Source organism: Schistocerca piceifrons, chromosome 3, assembly GCF_021461385.2.
Source record: "Schistocerca piceifrons isolate TAMUIC-IGC-003096 chromosome 3, iqSchPice1.1, whole genome shotgun sequence".
NCBI lineage: Eukaryota > Metazoa > Arthropoda > Insecta > Orthoptera > Acrididae > Schistocerca > Schistocerca piceifrons.
Genome location: NC_060140.1, coordinates 913,760,524 through 913,780,641, shown reverse-complemented (window position 1 = coordinate 913,780,641; position 20,118 = coordinate 913,760,524). Strand labels below are relative to the sequence as shown.

Below are 20,118 nucleotides of genomic sequence, written 5' to 3'. Positions count from 1 at the left end.
GCCGCAATTCGCAGTGACGTCGCCCCAGACATGTGTTTCGACAGGGCGGTAGTTGCTTATGCCGACGTTCCTGATGGTAACGTAGCCATGGATACTAGCAGCACAGACGCTACAGGTCCAGCACACTCACAAGACGAGGAAACTGACAGGCGTGAAGAACAAGACCAGGCTAAGACGGCAGAAGAAGGCAGGTGCAAACCACTCGAAGACGTCGGGCAACACGAAGAGGACACGGTTGCCACGTCGGGGGATAATGACCAGCAGCCTACAACTGTTTCACCAAAGAAACGGAAGAAACGTCGAATAGCCCGTCAGGGAGCAGCAGAAATCGCGTCAATCCTGCGTGAAAAGGCAAAACAGATAGGCCAAGAACTGGTTGAGACGACACAGGCAACTCCTCTGGAAGATCGAGCAACAAAAATGAAGACCCGAAATGAGGACACTGAACCCGACCGTGGAATCCACATTCCAGACGGTACAGCTAGTCCGAAGGAACCCTCCACCTGTACCAAAACCGGCCACGCGGAAAGTTACGTGCACGCGAGACTGGGCGGATGACATGGAGGAGCAAAGCCATGATGCAGAGATGGCTGACATACCACAACATTCAGGACGGACGGCACCCGACCGTCGACAAGATGTGTCCACCCGGCAACAAACCACCATCAAAGACGGTCGTGCAGCAGATGATGATGCCGACTTCTTCTAAGTGGAGCAAATATCCACTTCACCTGGCAAACAGTATCCCACCTGACACGGTATAGTCGACATGACGACCTTGCAGGCGTACAGAATTGCGACCTTGAATATAAATAAAATTAGCAGCACCGTCAATCTGAGAAATCTCCAAGATTTTCTGTACGCCGCTGATATTGACATCTTAATGCTGCAAGAAGTAACGGCTATCCGGTTGGACGACATCACTGGCTACAACGCCGTCATCAATCCTGGCAATGACAATAGCCTCGGCACAGCGATTTTGACTAAAGAGGGGATCCTACTTGGCGAAACTGCCTAACAGTAGAGGTCTCGCTGTCACGATAAACAACACCAGGTTTATCAACATATATGCCCCGTCAGGAACCGGAAACAAGCGCCGCAGGGCCGAATTTTTCAAGGAGGACATCGCCCCCCTTTTCGCGGTGCGATTTGAACCAATAATATTTGCGGGTGACTTTAATTGCGTGCTGAGTCCCAAAGATCAGACGCCAAATTTTAACAAATCTCTGGAGCTGGAGAACATCGTCAGAGATTTCCATCTGTTTGATACTTGGGAACTAAAACACGGTGATAGACTAGGTTTCACCTATATCACCAGCCATTCTGCCAGTCGTATCGACAGGATTTACGCAACGTCCAATTTAAGGAGACACGTTTTACAGTCCGAGCTATGGCCCACTATTTTCTCTGATCATATCGCGTACATATGTACGGTTAATTTAGAGAAACAAGGAACTTACAGGGCGAGAGGTCAGTGGAAGCTAAACGTTGCTCATCTTTTCGGATCCTGGATGTCACGCCGCCCTCCACACCACTTGGGCAGAATGTGAAAGGAAGTTCCACTTGTACGGTACGGCGCTGAATTGGTGGCTAAACTGCGCGAAGCCCGCAATAATAAAGACAATGAAAACTTACTCCCGTGAAAAAGTCGCCTGGCGGAAGCGGACATTAGACTTTTACTTCAGCTGTCTGAGAGACTTGTGCTTTCGGGATGCTACAGTCATAACAAATTATGGGCAATTCAACAGAATAAAAGCAAAATTGCTCACCCTGCAGAGACACCATCTAAAAGGCTGTAAAATACGAACGCGTTTGCAGAACGGTACACGAGAAGAAACAACATCGATGTACAACATCCTCCAAGAGAACAAAAGACGAAAACGGAAAATTCTGACGGAACTCAAAACCTCCGACGGGAGACTCTTGACAGATCAAGCTGCAATACGAGACAAGATCCATCGACACTTTAGTGAATTGCTGGCCAACACACAGACAGATGAAACAGCGCACCAAGCTCTCACTGCTAGGACGACAGAGCGACTCACTCCAGAAGAAGCTGATGTGCTCGCAGCGAGAATAACGGACGAAGACGTCGAAGATGCCATCTCAAGGAGCCCAAAGAATAAATCACCTGGACCAGATGGGCTACCCGCTGAATTTTATCAAACTTTTCGCGAACAGATAATTGCTAAATTGACACTCGTCTGCAATGAAATACTAAATGTCGACACTGACCTTCCGTAGGAATTCTGTGAAGGTACAGTGTTTTTAGTCCCCAAAACACCAGGAGGCAAAACCGTGGAGAATCTTCGACCCATAACACTTCTCAATAGTGATTATAAAATCTTCGCCCGTATCATGATGCAAAGGTTCAATTCAGTTATTCGTACAGTGACAGGAGCTTACCAGACAAGTGTGGGGAAGGATAGAACGATATTTCAGACCTTATGCGACTACAGAGACATTATAGCGGTATCGGAAGCCTGCAACATTCGCTGTGCTCTAATGTCGCTTGACTTTGAAAAAGCTTTTGATGAAGTTAATCATTCGTACCTGCCCCGGGCATGACATCCATGCACTTCCCCCAGAAAATTATAGCCTCCGTGAAAAACATTCTGACGAATAGCACGTCAAGAATCAGTGTCAACGGACAACTCAGTCACCCGATCTATATACAGAGTTCGGTAAGACAAGGTTGCCCCATGTCCATGACGCTTTTCGCGATTGCGCTTGAACCTCTCTTAGTATCCCTGACTCGGCAACTCCGTGGACTACATATACACGGACAGAAGATCATATGTCAAGCCTACGCAGACGATGTAGGGGTACTTGTGACTGACGAAAGCGAGGTGGAAACAGTATTTGAAGTTGTGGCGACTTACGAACTGGCGTCAGGAGCTAAATGCAACCGCAATAAATCTGGTATTATGAATCTGGGTCGGGGTATAGAGATCAGAGCCGCTGGACGTATCAACACTGTGGAAAAAATAAAATGCCTTGGAACAGAATATACGAGTAACATCCGCCGCACGGCCTCTCTCAATTATAGAAAATTACTTGCCACATTACGGGCAAGCATAAAACAACACAGCTTGCGTAATTTAAACGTAATACAAAAAGTGCAACTGGCCAATACATACATCACTTCCAAAGTCAACTATGTTGCTCAAGTGCTGCCTCTGCCACGAACCATAGCACACAAAATGCAAGCAGCGCTTGGTTATTTTGTCAGTAGAGGTCAGATATTTAAGGTTTCATATGATACCTTGACGCTATCGACACGCAATGGAGGGCTACATCTGACAGACATCTACCTTAAAGCGCAAGCGCTATACGTTAGCAAAACTTATAAACAGTGGCAACGATCGCCGCGGACCTTAGTGGCTCATCTCTTACGTGAAATCACCCCAGTCAGCAGAGATCCACCAATCGATGTGCATCACATCTCCCACGAGATGTACCACTATAAACATTTTCTTGCGGATTACAGCTATGTACGCCATAGAATACCGGAGAAGGACATATATCGGGTTAAGGAAGTTTACAACACCTTGCTGGAAGGGAAATTGCGCAATCGTGTAGAAAACAAGTTTCTACATTATAACTGGAAAAACATATGGGACAACATATCTGACCCCCATCTACCATCCAATGTGCGATCGACGTGGTACCTCGCAGTCAATAGAAAAATCCCCACCAACTCCAAATTGCACGCGATACGTCTGGCACACACACCAAACTGTTCCAGCTGCAATGTCGTCGACACTGAAGAACATCGTTTCGTCTGTGACGATGTGAAAGACGTGTGGAATCTCTTCCGGCAAAAACTAGCACATGTGCTCCGCACGTCTCCTGACACGATTACACCGACACACGTCCTTCTGCCTGATGACGTGCCATATCCTAACACTAAAAGAAGGTCAGCCAACTGGCTCAAAGGACTGACAGTCCATTACATCTCAACGGCTATGACGAAGACTGAAGCAGATTATTGGATGTACCTGATGACAGAACATCAAAAGCTCGAACGACAAAAGAAATACAAAGAAAATTACGCAAATTTCTTGAACCAAACATTGTCTTACCGACAGAGCTGAAGAACGATCAAACGACATTTTGTTCAATCTCAGGATTCCTTTTTTTAAATTTTTTTAATTTTTTTAATGAAATTCTCTATTCAGTTTCTCATTCATTTTACGCCAACAAGGTGGCTATTTCGTTTACCCTTTGCCCTCGTGTAGCAGCACTAATAGACGCCAGCAGGCTGAAGTACGCCTGGCTCTCCTATAAAAATCACTGGCGCACAATGATTAAAGAATGTAGCGTACCTATTTTCTTTCCACAACCCCAAAAGAAAGGATTTTGTTTACTTGTATACATTTACTTCGACAGTCAACTATCTCAGATTTAATCTGCCAGGTAGTTTCATATCAGCGTACACTCCGCTGCAGAGTGAAAATATCATTCTCACTTTATTACTTATTGACCAATCGTAAACTTCCTTGGGAGCTTCATATGATTTCTCTGCAAGGAGTTCTCTTGTTTTCTCAGTCATCAGCGAAAGGAATTTTTTCACCATGAGTAACACTACTGGGAAAGTCATCGATGTATATCAGGAATAGTATTCGTCCTAAGATGCTACCTTGCGGAACCCCTATATTAGTGTATTTTGGTTCTGATAAGTGTTTTACTAAATGTTTGGATCTATTTGACGTATGTGTTAACTCTACTTTTTGCACCATATCTGCTTGGTATGATCGAAACCAGTCATTAGCTACCCCTCTTGTTCCTAATTCTTCTAATTTATTTAACAGAATCTTGTGGTCAGCCTTATCAGAGGCCTCAGAAAGGTCCAAAATACGCTTGTGACACATTTACCTTTGCCAAGAGCATCAAGTACAACCTTTGTGAATTCTGTTGCCTGTTTTAACTGCTCTGGAAATGTCCCTGATGTGAAGGATTCATTTATCATATTTGTTAAGGGGCCTTGTATAATCTCTAGGCATTGTTTCAGTACACACACTGGTACTTCATCTAAGCCTACTGACGCTTTATTCTTTAGTTTTTGAACAGTTTTATTGACTTCATTCTCTGTGGTTGGAAGCAACATCACTGTATTTAGTGCAACATTATTTACAAGTGTTACATTGTTCCGGGGAATTTTTGCTGTAACTTCTCTGCAATACTTGAAAAATGCTCTTTTGCATGGATTACTAAGTGTTCTGGATCATTACCTTATACCACTCCCTTAGCAGTATGTTTTTCTGCGTTTCTTTGCCTCTCCCTGTTTCCTTTTTTATAACATCCCAGACTGCTTTGTATTTATTCTCTGAATTATATATTATTTTGTCATTAAATGACTTTTTGCAGTAGTCACCACCTTCCTATAGATCTTTTGGTGTCTATGATAGAAATTTAAGCATTCTGGATCAATACGACCCTTTTTCATGGAACTGAGGTATTTAAATGTTTGGGAGTATTTCTTAATGCCTGCTGTTATCCATCTGTCTTTGTGAGATGTTGATACTGACATGCATACTTTTGGAAATGCCTTTTCAAAGTTCGATATAAATAATGTGGAGAATTTAGAGAATTTCACATTCACGTTGGTTTCCCTGGACACTTCATCCCAGCTTGGCTTTGCTAGTTCCTTTGAAAAACATTGTACTTTGATTTCTGATAGATGTCGTTTGTAGGCTTGTAGCGCCGATCTGAGCTGCCAAGGCTGGCAGGAGCGGCACTTGTGTTAACTTGTTGCAGGGTGCGCTCCTGGCGCGGCTCGGTCCTTGTCAGCTGCTACTGGCTGACGTTGCCTCACCGCCTCCTCTGGTCTTCCGTTCTTCATCTTCGTTCCGGCGCTTGTGGTTACTCCAGAACATATATAGACTGCTTAACAAAGTTATTTCCATGTTTTTTGGTGTCATTATGTTTCCCATGTAAGAGGACATCCTAGCCAATTACCGGGAGGTATTTGATTCGTAAGGTGCCCAAATTACCTGTGTAAGTTTTGTGGTTGGATAGGCATCTCTTGCGAAGTACTTGCGATAAAACCTACGGTGCTATCAATTGATCGTTCATGCTCCATGTGAACTTTGTAGCACACCTTACTTTTCGATGCTGTTTATTTTATTGCGTTCTTTTCCTTCGGCCGTAGTAGCTCCAATAACTTATCAGTTTAACATTTTAATCAGATGTAGCCTTAAGGAACACACGATCATGTATTTCATAGTTCGTTTTTGCTCACTGCCCACGTGTACTAAGCGTAATGATACACGTTGCACTCCATTATCTGGTCATTTCACTACATATTAATTAAAACAGAGCAGCTGCAGACTGATCAGTACGACCGAAGTACAGAATTTCGGACTTGCCACTCCTAAGATTACGATACTTTCTCTCATGTGGAATCTACTCCTTATTTCACTTTCAATTTCTAAGGCAGATTTGCTGCAACCCGCGAATACAGAACGTAGATCAGTTCTACAGAGAGACTGTCTAGCGCCAGTGACCATTGACTGAACACATTATTTAATCTAAGTACTGTTTTTTGTGAGCTGTGCTGCGGTAACACCTCACATACGAACTCCACTGCCTGGTAAAGCTAACAGCTACTTTAAGTAAGTTGCAGTAATCAGTTCTTCTAGAATGTTAAGGTGTATCTTTCCAGTAAGATGGGAAGCTGTCAGCCAAAAACCAAAGAGAACATCCATGAAGGCTACGGTGCGACATATCGTTTTACTAGAACTAATCGTAGAGGCAGCTGTCAGTGCCGTGTTCAGGACTGCAATGGTCCCAGCGACAGTGGGGTCACACATTCAGCGCTAGGTTTATTATTCTGCTCCCTTTCTATTAGAGTAGTGTGTGTTACAATTTACACAAGACACGCATTAAGAGCGACTACATCCAAGGTTTCTCCTGTACTAATAACTGTAGCACACAACGCACACTCATACAAGTGTGTCTGGTCGTAAACAAGTGTTTACATGTTGCCATCCTAAAAGGGGGGGGGGGGCTGGGGTGTTGGTTCTTATTGTCAAGAGAAAAGTCTACGTAAGATTAAGAGAAAACTACAGCAGTATTACGTAAAATATATGCATTCTATTACATCCCAAATGAGGCCTAAATCATTAATTGGTGATACAAATTGTGTATTACACTACAACAAACTGAATATCAGTAAACGATAACATACTTGAATGTACTTAAACTAACAGATTTCATTAATACGTCTCTAGAAGCAACTTGTTGCCATATAATAGTAAACTGTGCGTTGTGTGTTGTGAGACTAGAGAGTTTCTACTGTGACTTTACTGCTCATAAGTATACCTACTCATTTTTGTCCACTATGACGCATGTACGTAAGCATTATGTCCCAAGTAAGTCACCACTTTGTCCTCCTAATCTGAGTGGGTGTTTTTGTTTCACACACAATGACCACGTAGAATGTCGAGACGTCAAGAACACATTCTTTTCCGAAAAACTTTAAAAAGGATAAACTTGGATCTTATAAATGTATATTAACATTTAGTGTAAATGTTGAGTTACATGTTTAGCGTGCTGCCTGAGCGTCTGGGACGATAGCAGAGATACCTACTAGCGAGAACCTGCCGTGTACCAAAAGATATAGCATCAGAAAACTACGGTCGAGGAAAGGGGGCGGGTGTGGTTATTAAAACGACTGTAAACTATTTAAAGACACTCCTGTGTAAGATTTTATAGTCAATAGATATTCGGAGCTAGCCACTGGAACTCGGCGAGTTGTAACACTCTTACGTGTATTTTTATACACAGGAAGACAGTTAAAGATACGTGTTCTAATTCTCATGCCACATAGAGGGGTTGACGTAGAGTCATATTGAGAGATTATTTTAATGATTTGCAGAAGGTAACACCTTAAGTGGAGAAAAGCCTACTTTGTTTGATGGGTAGGTTGAAGGTGGTAGCAACAGTTTAGACTAGCACTGATTTCTTAATTTTTTTAATATCACTAAGCTTAATTTTGAAATATCTGAGATGTATTGGTTAGACATTCTGTTACTCAAAACCACGCCATCTAATATACACATTTAGATATCCGCCCATGGTAGTTGAGTGGTCAGCGCGTCAGAATGTCATGCTTAAATTCTTAACAGCCCGGGTTCGTTTCCCGGCTGGATCTGAGATTTTCTTCTGTCAGGGACTGGGAGTTGTGCTGTCCTTATTATCAGCATTTCATCCCCATCGACACGTAAGTCGCCGAAGTAGCGTTAACTCGAAAGACTTGTACTAGACGAACAGTCTACCCGACGGGAGGCCCTTGCCACATAGCATTTCCATTTTTTATACACGTTTAGATGAAAGATATAGCTCCTGTGGTCTAGCGTCACTTGACTGGTATTTGTGGTTAGGAAAAGCGAAATGTCTTGCCAGCTTTGCGATGTTAAAGTCAGTGTAATAACATAAAAGTGTTAATGATATTTAAACGACAATAGCGTGAGGGGACGCCATTGAAAAAAGAGCGACGAAAAAAAGAATGTTTAAGACAAAGATGGCAGGTTTCATTACATGCTCTTGCACTAAAAGAACAACTAAAATATTTTTTCTGGAGAAATTAGTTGCGCTGTGACATATCATCGTGAAAAATAATCCTGAATGGCTAGGCGCACAATTAACAAAAATAGCACTGCTCAGAATGCGGTAGGAAGTTCTTTCTTGAAGTCTAAAGAAAGCCCTTAGATCTGCTGAAAATTTTTAACGAGTACGCACCGATCTTTGAATACCTGTAATAAACGTAATTGATTCACAAAAGAATTATTAAGTGAAAGCTCCTTCGAAACCTTAATACTGATCTGGCTACGATTATCTCTATAGTGATATGAGATACCACTACGTATGAGCTACAAAGGGCCAAAATCATTGATAGCTATTGATGGCTATTGTTACAGCTGCTTTTCGTACGCGGAAGTAAGAAAGAATACTTAGATACCTAATACATCACCAGTACCGAGAAATGGAAGAAGATTAGAGTGCAACATGCCGTGCACGACGGGATCATGTTTGACCGAACATGCACACAGTTTGGGGAAAACAAGGGGAAGGTAATTGGCCGTGCCCTAAGTAGAGGGCTTGGACGAAATGATGGGAACATCGAGGGAAATCCATAGTTGAACGTAACTGCAGATGCTAGCCGAGACTACCGGTTGCGCTGTTTTATTTCATCACGAACGCCACCCGTGCTTTCCACCGTTTCCATCTTCTGGTTGAATTAGCGTCCCCAAGAGGTAAACATGGCGAGCGCTCGGTTCTTACTTGGGCAGCCCATATCATGGCATTCTAAGGGTCCCACAGTAGCTTTGCAAGGTCGCCTTACCGCCAACGATTATGTCACCCTTTTGGCTGATCAGGTCTAGCCCATGGTTTGGTGTTTGTTCCCCAATGGTGATGCCGTGTTCTAAGAAGACATGGACTATGTTCATACAGGGCTAGTTTTGTGAGAACGAGGCTGAATTGTCACAACACTCCTGGCTGCCACAATGACTAGACTTCAATAGTGTTCGCCTTTAAGGTTTATGTTGCAGAGGAGAGCGTGTGAATGCTATCCATCTGCATCATCGTTACGTGAAATTCTCACTGTTTAACAGGACCAGTTTTTAGGGTAATAACCGAAAACATAAGTCATGGTGGTCTGATGTGTATTTTAAACGCTATTCTCCAGAATACTGTACCACTAAGCTACCACTGAAATACCTTGCTCTGCACTGCAAAAGAAGATTTTTGATTTTCGTTGTGAGACGTTTATTCTGGCTGTTACCGTACCTTTGTGCCACTGACAGCACCAATTTGATTTGCAACTGTGTATTAACGTCATTGATTTCGTATAGGAGTAAATTTCGTAATTTCTTCTCATTTGGCGCTTACTCATTTTAGCTGTAGTATCTGACGATTAATTTATTGTAGAATATAGTAGAATTGTAGAGAACTAGTTTAGCTGGTATATGGGAATATATTCATTCTTTTATTTTTTATTTTATTTTTTTATTTTTGCTACTGTAGTGTAGCTGGTTCTGTTTTTTGACCTTCCATTATAGAATTCTGTGTAGTCTTAGTCATCCAAAGAAAATTTTCCTTGTTTGAGGCTCATACAATTATATACTACGATGTGAATCCCCAATACACCATAAATTAAAAATTGGTTTATATATTGCAACCATTTACTCAAAAATATGTAACTGAAACTCCATTTTCAAACAAGAAAACTGTTTTATTTGATACAGTATGTTCAAATGTTATGGATAAATAATACAGCGATCCTTCCAGTTTTGTACTTTTTACCGATGAGACAATCGACTGGGTTTCCAGCTAGCATAGCAGCAGCAGTTGTCAGCTAGCAGCAAGTAGCTTCAGGAACAGGAACCGGGCCACCAGCGACGTCTATCTTGGTTGGTGCTGAGCTGCCTGGTGCTGCAGTCGGTTGGAAGAGAAACTGGTCTGGTGAAATGCCAACAGCAGGCACACTAGCAGCTGGCATTATTAAAGGAAAACCATGCTGGGGACTCTTCATGGCAGCAACAAGAGGAGAGTGCAAGGAGGGGAAGCCGACGTTAGAAGGTAAGCAGCGGACCGTTGTACCAAGTGGAAAACATACGTAACCTGTGCTGATGGGAAAACTGTGAGGTACAGTGTAAAAGGGAAAGTGGGAATTCTGGACAGAACTGCATGGGTAAGAAATGCTTGGAAAGACAGGTAGGTTACTGGAGGGGATGTTGACATGCAGTTTGGATTCGGGTGAAGCAGGTATGTGACTGTCGACTATGTGAGTCGTACTGGTGGTACCAGCATTCCTAGTGGTGGGTGGCGTTTGGTAGACGGGAGCTGGCGAGGAAGTCTCAGAGTCAACAGAGAAGGGAGGTACACTGACTATTTTGAGGTCAACCATGTCTGGCACTTTGGGTTCTTCTTCTGGAGGCACTTCTGGATCAACTGGAACACCGGGATCATCTAGTCTGCTTGCTGCCATTTTGTCCTCCAAGACCCCAAGTCCGGAGGTCTTTGCCTTTGTCGCACATGGCTTCGATGTGGTCTTAACATTGAGGATGTCAGGCCTGGCTGTGACAGCCGCACAAACTGCGAGCAGGATCGTCTGAAATAAAAAACAATATTTATTTTTTTCTGCTTCATAGACTGAAAAACCTTACTAACGATCACTGAATTCGTTCTAAACACACACACACACACACACACACACACACACACACACACACACACACACACATTAAAAATTCGTTGCTCTGTTGAAACTAGAAATAATACTCTAGTAACGTACTAAATCTCGTTACTGACAACTTTAAGACCTAGGAAAGTAAACACGGATGCATTTCATCTAATTTACCTACGTCATCTATTTCGATTAAAATAAAAGCACAGTTATTGTGTAGAACACAATATACCTCATTTTATGATATAACTATGAAGGTTGTTGTATTCTTAGAATACTTAAAATGGTAGAATGGTCATCGTAACTGTAAAATAACTTACACAAATCGATAATGCAGTTTTTCATTTATTAGATTTTGAGAATATAGACCGTTAGTTTGGATACATTCGCTTCCAAGGATCATTTTGTGTATGTTACAGTCTACTTAGACCATTGTCTCATTTAGATATAAACTGTTTAGATCTTTGTAACAACATGCAAGAGGGAGCTTGAATGATATTCGTCTACATTCGGAACATACAAAAGTAATAATACTCGTACACTGTGGATGAAGTTAATCGGCAGCATCACAGCAGAGAAAGTACGAGTAAACTGCACTGTCTGTTGACTGAATTTAATCAATAGAAAACGGGGAGACCAATATTACAACCGAATGATGACAGTGGTTGTATCTTTGGGAATCTAGTAACAGGGTGTAGTGTAGAAGGATACATTTTAGCGTCCTGATGTCAAAATGCTGAACTCGAAGAAAACACGGAGCCTTCATTATCTTCCTCTCGTTAGAGGATATTTTTTAAGAATATCTTAATATTCGTATCTTATGGAAATAATTATGAGCATGGGGGAAATCAGAATTGCACCGTTACTTGATGTATTGGGTTGGACATAATTTCGTAGCGATTATCCATATGTTTTATAAACAAAACAGATACACGTAGCATTGATGTATTCATCAGTAACATATTCTCCTTCACTAAATACAACAATATGCGAACGTTGGGTTAACTTTTCGATTCCGTGACTGCAGAAATCAGTTGCTTTTGAGACACAGAACTCGTCGAGTTGTGTGCGGAGCGCATTTCCATCTGGGAACGAGGTACCTTGAAGGTTGTCACACGGACAAGGGTGCTGTGTAGTATTTATTGTCAGTTTAGCGGAATGCGGGAAGGTGAATGCAAACTTAAGAATATGTCTGGAATGTTCCGGTTTCTCCGTATTCTAGCGTCCACTGCTCCACTCACTGTTTCCAAATGAAAAAATGGCCATTTGTAAACTGGAAAAGCAGCACTGAACTACAATCGATAAGTAAACTCATAGCAACCGGAATACCGACATGCGTAACTGAAACGCAACGAATATATACAACCCTAATGAAACTGGTAATGTGAGTCGATGATACAATAAAATCAGAAGGAAGCGCTTATACAGCCGAAGTTCAAGTGGTCCGTCTAAATGAAGGTACTCACCAGGGTCTTCATGTCTGCAGACGGAGAATCCAGACGGTGTTCTGTGCCGCTTACCTGACGGCTTATATAGTCGTGGAGGAGGGTGACCCGCTGCCGGGTTCATTATCTCTCAAGCTCTGGTGTCTGGTTATCACACTCAAAGTCATATCTCAGCAGTCAGCAGTTTAGCACTTGGCGCTGCCAGCAAGCTACATTACTCCACGTTCGTATCACAGGTATCTGCACATGTAAATGATAGGCACCTGCCTACAGACTTTACATCCACCTGTTTAGTTCCTCAAGTAATTCTTTCCGCCTCATTCTCCCTCATTTCTCTGGATCTCGAGTGCTTTGAGAAACATAAGCAATAAACAGAATAACTATTTTGGTGTTTCTTCGTACATCTTAATCCTTCCTTACTTCGCTGACGATTTGTACACCTTTTTCGTAGATAGTATTTAATGTCTTAACATTCTTGTTGTTGAACAGAGGTGGCATATGCTACAGAATCCGTTTCCGGGATAAACATAGGGAATCCCACCTCAAACCTTTTCATTTAGGTTTTCCGTGTTTCAATAGTTGGCTTCAATGTAACAATATGTAGTTCGCTCGAAAGATTATCGCTCTATCTTCTTTCCAATGCTCCGCGTTGACTCTGGCCGTGAAATCGTTATCGCGTTTATTAGATGCTTAAACTTTCATTAAATCGTAGTGGTGAAGAATTTTACGTTTTTGACTACTTTATAGTAGTATAGGGGGCTCTATCCAGGTCGCTATTAACGTATTTTTAAAATCAAAATGATTAGAGATGACTGGTAAACACTACCATAATAAGAGATCGCCCATATTCCGCCCAAACGTTGCACTAAGGCACGTACAATTTTTCTCAGGGCCTTCGAGTCAATATTAGAGAGACAGTTATCGCACAATTATTAATTATGTTTAGTACTGATGCATTGTTGTTAAAATGTCTAGAGTTAGCCTCAAACAGGTAGACGCGGTTGCTCTATTGTTTTTTGCAGCAGTTTAAATATTACGAATAAAAGTTGCTATGTTATGATGAAAATATTACATAATCCAAATTCTTGTTTTTTCAGTTTTTCTTAGTCGGTTTACTCATTGCTGACCGACCTGACCTCATTTCTTTATTCCTTTCTAAAGTAATTGAATCTTCGTCTAGACGAATCCGTCCACAGCGATTGTTATCTCTTCTTAACATAATGTGAAGAGGTATTCCGATAATCTTTGTTCAGTTCGACCATCCATTTACTTTCCGCTGTTCCTCATTATCTCCTTCCTTGCAAATTGATATCTTCTCAGATATGTGGAGAAGAAACGGGAAGATAATCGTCTCGTCATGATAACGTCTTCTATAAGGGAAGCATAAGGTCACCTTTTGAGCCTATTGTGAGATATTCAGCAAACACTACACCTCAAAGGCATAAATTCAGCTCTTGCACTAATATCCACAGTCCACGTCTTGTAGCCGTACAAAAACACTAGGGACACCAATGATTTCACCAAGCGCATCTTCGTTGCCTTCGATGGTGCTCGGGTCTGTAAGATATAATCTTAGTGACTTTAACCAAGGAGGATTCATAATTTCGCTTATTTATAGCAGATACACAGTTATTCTACTTGCCACCATTTTCTTCACTCTCGGGTACTTTTAGGTTTAAACAGCGCCTTTTGCCGATCACAGACAGCATATTTTCTTTCCCACGAGAATTCAACAATACTAATTTTGAACAGCCATGTCCTCTTTACAAATGTTGTGCTCTCAGGCCAAACCTTATTTGTCTCTAAGTGAACTACATTACGCTAAACTCACACTCTGTCAGCTTTCACTAAACAGTTAATAGAGATTACGAACAGAATAAAAAGATCTAATTATGTACATTTATCAACGTGGCCTGTGTTCATTTGTATCCGTAGAATTCACAAAATAAATTGAATTTTGTTTCTGACTGAGTTTATATTTCAACAGATTATCTAAAAATCGAAAGTACTTCAACGTGTTAACTGGCTTTTACTATTAAGACATGTGGAACTGATTAGCTGAATATAGTTCAAGAAATTTATCTTGTCTTACAAAATTAGGTTATGTACTTAACAAAACCCTTCTACCACGAAATTATATCTCAATTTTTCTATCAAATAAATCACCTACACAATCCCAACTGCTAAAATTACTGTTAAATTGATATGAAATAATGATGGAATGTGGTCATGAGTAGAGCCTAGATTTTCAACCAGTATCAAATTGTAAAACATGCCTATGTCCATGCAGTATTATACCCAAAATGACCTTCTTATTTCAAGAGAAGTGACACTGTTTAGTTCACTGAAGAAGTGTCGGACAAAGACAGATTCAGTTGAAAGTGTTTTACATGTTCGCCACTATACATTTCGTTACAATTTCATAAACTCTTATTGTCAAAAGTCTGACGTCTATGTAATATTAAGAGAAAACTACAGCAGTATTACGTAATATACACGCATTCAATTAAGTCTCACGTGAAGCCTAAATCATTAGTCTGTGTTGCAAATTGTGTATTACACTACAACAAACTGAATATAAGTAAACGATAACATATTTTAATATAATTAAACTAACGAATTTCATTAACACACTCGCTAGAAGCAAATTGCTGATATACAGTAATAATCTGTGCGTGGTACGTTGTGAGACTAGAGGGCTTCTACTGTGATGTTACTCATTTTTGTCCACTACGGTGGAGACTAGAGGGCTTCTACTGTGATATTACTCATTTTTGTCCACTAAGGCGCATTTATGTAAGTATTATGTCCTGACTAAGACACCACTTTTTTCTCCTAATATCAGTGGTTGTTTTCGCTTCACAGCTTCCACCACTGAGAATGTCGAGACGCTACTTAAATCTTCGTCTACGAAAAACTGTGAAAAGAATAAACTTGAATCTTCTAAATGTGTGTTGGTAATTGGTGTAAATGTTACGTTACATGTAACGCACGCTGCTTGCGAGAGGTTGGATGATAGCGGAGATACCTACTAGGGAGAACCTGGAGTGTAGATGCTGTCAGGCGCCAAAGATACAGCGCCAGAAAACTCCGATCGGAATAAGGAGACAGACATGGTTATTAAAATGACTGTAAAGCATTAAAAATGTCTATGTAAGTTTTTATCATCAGTGTATATTCGCAGCCAGACACTTGAATTCGGTGACATGTAACATTTTATACGTTTATGTTAATATGCAAGAAGACATTAAAATGAGCGTGTTCTAACTCCCATGCCACATAGAGGGGTTTGAGTGTATTTGTCGGAACACTACGTAGAATCATACTGGGAGATTCCTTTATGGTTTGTAGGAATTAACACCTTAAGGGGAGAGAAGCCTGTTTTCTTTGGTAGCATGAAATGTGGCGGCGATACTTTAGACTAGCACTGATTTTTTAAATTTATTGTAATATGAGTAAGCTTAATTAGGAAATATGTGAGACGTACTGGAAAATCAGATATTTCTTTTATTCAAAACCACGCCAACTACTGTACAAGTTTAGATGAAAAATAAAGCTGCAGTGTCCAGTATGACTTGTTTCGTATTTGTAGCTGGAAAAGTAGAATCTCTTGCCAACTATGGAATTTTAAATTCAGTGAAATAGCATTACAACATAACGACAAGTGACGTCATTAAAAAAAGAACTCACGAGAAACAAGAAAACTTAAGATAAAGATTGCACGTTTTGTTATATGCTCTTGCACTAAAACAACAACAAAAATATTTTTTTCTGGAGCAACTGGTTGCTGCGACATCTCAGTTTGAAAATTAATCCTGGGAAGACAGCCGCACAATTAAAAAAATTAGCACTACGCAGAATGCGTTGGACGTTTGTTGGACGTTCGATTTTCAAGCCGAAAAGAAAAAACCTCAGACATGCTGAAAATTTTTAACGATCACGCATCGCACTTTGCATGTCTGTAAAAAAGTAATATATTCATAAGCAACTATAACGTCAAAGTCCCTTCGATCCTTATTGCTCATCTGCTACGTTTAGCTCTATAGTGGTACCAGAAACCATTAGATATAAGCTACAAAGGGCCAAAATTATTGATAGCTAGTGCACAGTTGCTTTTAAGGCGCAAATAAGAAAAGAATAAGAAACTTCCTGGCAGATTAAAACTGTGTGCCCGACCGAGACTCGAACTCGGGACCTTTGCCTTTCGCGGGCAAGTGCTCTACCAACTGAGCTACCGAAGCACGACTCACGCCCGGTACTCACAGCTTTACTTCTGCCAGTATCTCGTCTCCTACCTTCCAAACTTTACAGAAGCTCTCCTGCGAACCATGCAGAACTGCACTCCTGAAAGAAAGGATATAGCGGAGACATGGCTTAGCCACAGCCTGGGGGATGTTTCCAGAATGAGATTTTCACTCTGCAGCGGAGTGTGCGCTGATATGAAACTTCCTGGCAGATTAAAACTGTGTGCCCGACCGAGACTCGAACTCGGGACCTTTGCCTTTCGCGGGCAAGTGCTCTACCAACTGAGCTACCGAAGCACGACTCACGCCCGGTACTCACAGCTTTACTTCTGCCAGTATCTCGTCTCCTACCTTCCAAACTTTACAGAAGCTCTCCTGCGAACCATGCAGAACTGCACTCCTGAAAGAAAGGATATAGCGGAGACATGGCTTAGCCACAGCCTGGGGGATGTTTCCAGAATGAGATTTTCACTCTGCAGCGGAGTGTGCGCTGATATGAAACTTCCTGGCAGATTAAAACTGTGTGCCCGACCGAGACTCGAACTCGGGACCTTTGCCTTTCGCGGGCAAGTGCTCTGCCAACTGAGCTACCGAAGCACGACTCACGCCCGCTACTCACAGCTTTACTTCAGCCAGTATCTCGTCTCCTACCTTCCAAACTTTACAGAAGCTCTCCTGCGAACCATGCAGAACTAGCACTCCTGAAAGAAAGGATATAGCGGAGACATGGCTTAGCCACAGCCTGGTTCTGCATGGTTCGCAGGAGAGCTTCTGTAAAGTTTGGAAGGTAGGAGACGAGATACTGGCAGAAGTAAAGCTGTGAGTACCGGCCGTGAGTCGTGCTTCGGTAGCTCAGTTGGTAGAGCACTTGCCCGCGAAAGGCAAAGGTCCCGAGTTCGAGTCTCGGTCGGGCACACAGTTTTAATCTGCCATGAAGTTTCATATCAGCGCACACTCCGCTGCAGAGTGAAAATCTCATTCAAGAAAAGAATACTAAGGTATCTGACACATCTTGGCCGAGTTATCATGAAATGAAGGAAGATTAGAGTTTAACATCCCATATATAACGAGATCATGCTTGATCGAATACGCTTACGGTTTGCGGAAAAGAAGGGGAAGGTAATTGGCTGTAATCTTTAAACGATAAAGGGCTTGCGTACAAATATGGAAAGACAGTGGGAAATGCATATGACTGCAGATTCCAGCTAAGTCTACATGTTGCGCAGTTTTATTTGACCATGAACGGCACCTTTGCCATGTCCATAATTCGTTTCAACGGTCGGTCATGGTCAGATTAATACTCTGTGTAGTTTTGGGTAGTTCCATATTCCATAGATCATTTTGCAAGGTAGATAATAGAGATGTGGAACGAGTCATTTTGCATTCAAATCGCAAGTTGGTTTGTACATGTAGTTGCATTTTGGATATTTCTTAAAGAAAATGTATGCAGATGTGAGTTAGTAATTCCCATGCACTACCTTTCACAATAATAGAAATTCTGCTACAGAATAGAAGTAGTTGTCAAGAAGAAAATTTCTGAATTACGCAGAGGCTCATTGGATACCAACGTGGGCAAAATTGTGGTGGTCATGTACTGGGTGCTTCCGCAAACAAGGCAACCATAGTTCTTGTTGTTTCAAGGGGCACCATATTGAAGGGTTATATGCATACAGGGAAATTAGAAAAAACGTACGTATTTAGTCACAGCGCAGACGAAAATAAATGTTCAGTGATCCTGACGTACAGTCATTGAAGCAGATCGTGACAAAAGAGAAGGGCAGCTGTAAAAATAACTGCAGAACTGAATGTCGCAGTCGCGAGCCCTGTCACCACCAAAACAAAAAGAAGGAAGCTCAATAAACAGGGAATTCCAGGGCGAGCTGAATTCCAAAATCACTAATCGCTTATTTCGAAGCCCTTAAAATGGGTACCTGATGCCGAAGCCATAATACTTCGAGTGTGGAGCGATGGAAGAATGCTTTTTGGTCGGATGAGTGTTGCTTTCCACGGTTTGCAGCTTCTTCTGGCTAAGTTTGCGTCCTAACATTGAAACATGGCGGGGGATCCGTTCTTACTTGGGCAGCCACATCATGGCAGTCTATGTATCCAGTGGCTTCTGTTCAAGGTTCCATTATCGCCAAAGATTATTTCAGTCGTATGGCTGATCAGGTCCAGCCCATGGTTCGGTGTGCGCTCCCCAAAGGTGACGCCATGTTCTAAGAAGGCATTGTAACAACAACGACGTTATACTATTGTACATATAATAATTTTTTCTTCTGAATTTTGATAAATTAGTGTACTCGATGTTCTGATTTCATTTCTTTTTCTTTTCTTGTCATTATGTTAAAGAAACTGTAAACAATTTTCGATGTGAATATTAATGTTTATGTCAAATTGCAAGCAATATTATAACAAAATTGAAATGTAAGAAATGTTGAAACTGTTATAAGATGTTTAAGTTGTAATTGTGCGTCTAGTCCATACGTAGGCAATGTATTAGGATATGTAGAATGCAAAACCTTTGGTGAATACCCTGTCTGTAGGGGAGCGGTAAAAGGTGGATGGCAGGCGAGCTCGGGAAAATGCGCACGGGCGCTGCACGGCATAGCGGGCTCAGCAGTAGTAGTCGGAGTTGGGCATCGGTCTGAGTAACACGTCCTGGATCGAGGAGGCTCTCCTGGAAAACGTGATTTCGTTGAGTCTCGGATGTGCCGTTTCCGACGCCTATACAGCATGGCAATATTCCATAGGCACTAAATGGAAAGTATTGCGACTCTATGAAGAAGTAAAGTGCCGATACTTCAAGAGCCATTGCTGTGATTGTATGTGTGCTCGGTGCCTCGCCATCTCGCCGCCCGCCCACCGCCGCATCGATACGAACAGGTTGAAACTGTTAGTACTGTAATCGTGTGGACCAGTGTTACTTTTGTTCCATACTGTTCAATAACAACTTAACTTTTACCAGAATTGTCCTATCATTTAATTATCCTCATAACTAACCTAGACAGGGTCCTCTCCACATGTTGTACAATCCGAGAGTCCCGAGATGAAGATTTAAAGTTTATGTTAATAATAATTACCTGCAGACCTATCTAGGTTAGAATGATGTTTAAAGAACTTTGTTGTGTGGACCAGTGTTACTTTTGTTCCATACTGTTCAATAACAACTTAACTTTTACCAGAATTGTCCTATCATTTAATTATCCTCATCACTAACCTAGACAGGGTCCTTTTT

General features: G+C 41.6%; 1 protein-coding gene across 1 annotated transcript in view; it reads right to left on the bottom strand.

Moving 5' to 3' along the window:
* Window positions 1-705: 705 nt before the first annotated feature.
* LOC124789201 (flocculation protein FLO11-like) overlaps window positions 706-20,118 on the bottom strand; it is a 162,506-nt gene continuing 143,093 nt past the window's right edge. The window contains exons 7-8 of the mRNA XM_047256495.1: window positions 10,898-11,119; window positions 706-801 (exon numbers count right to left, since the gene is read on the bottom strand). Coding sequence (XP_047112451.1) covers window positions 706-801; window positions 10,898-11,119 — 318 coding nt within the window. The remainder of the gene's footprint in view (window positions 802-10,897; window positions 11,120-20,118) is intronic.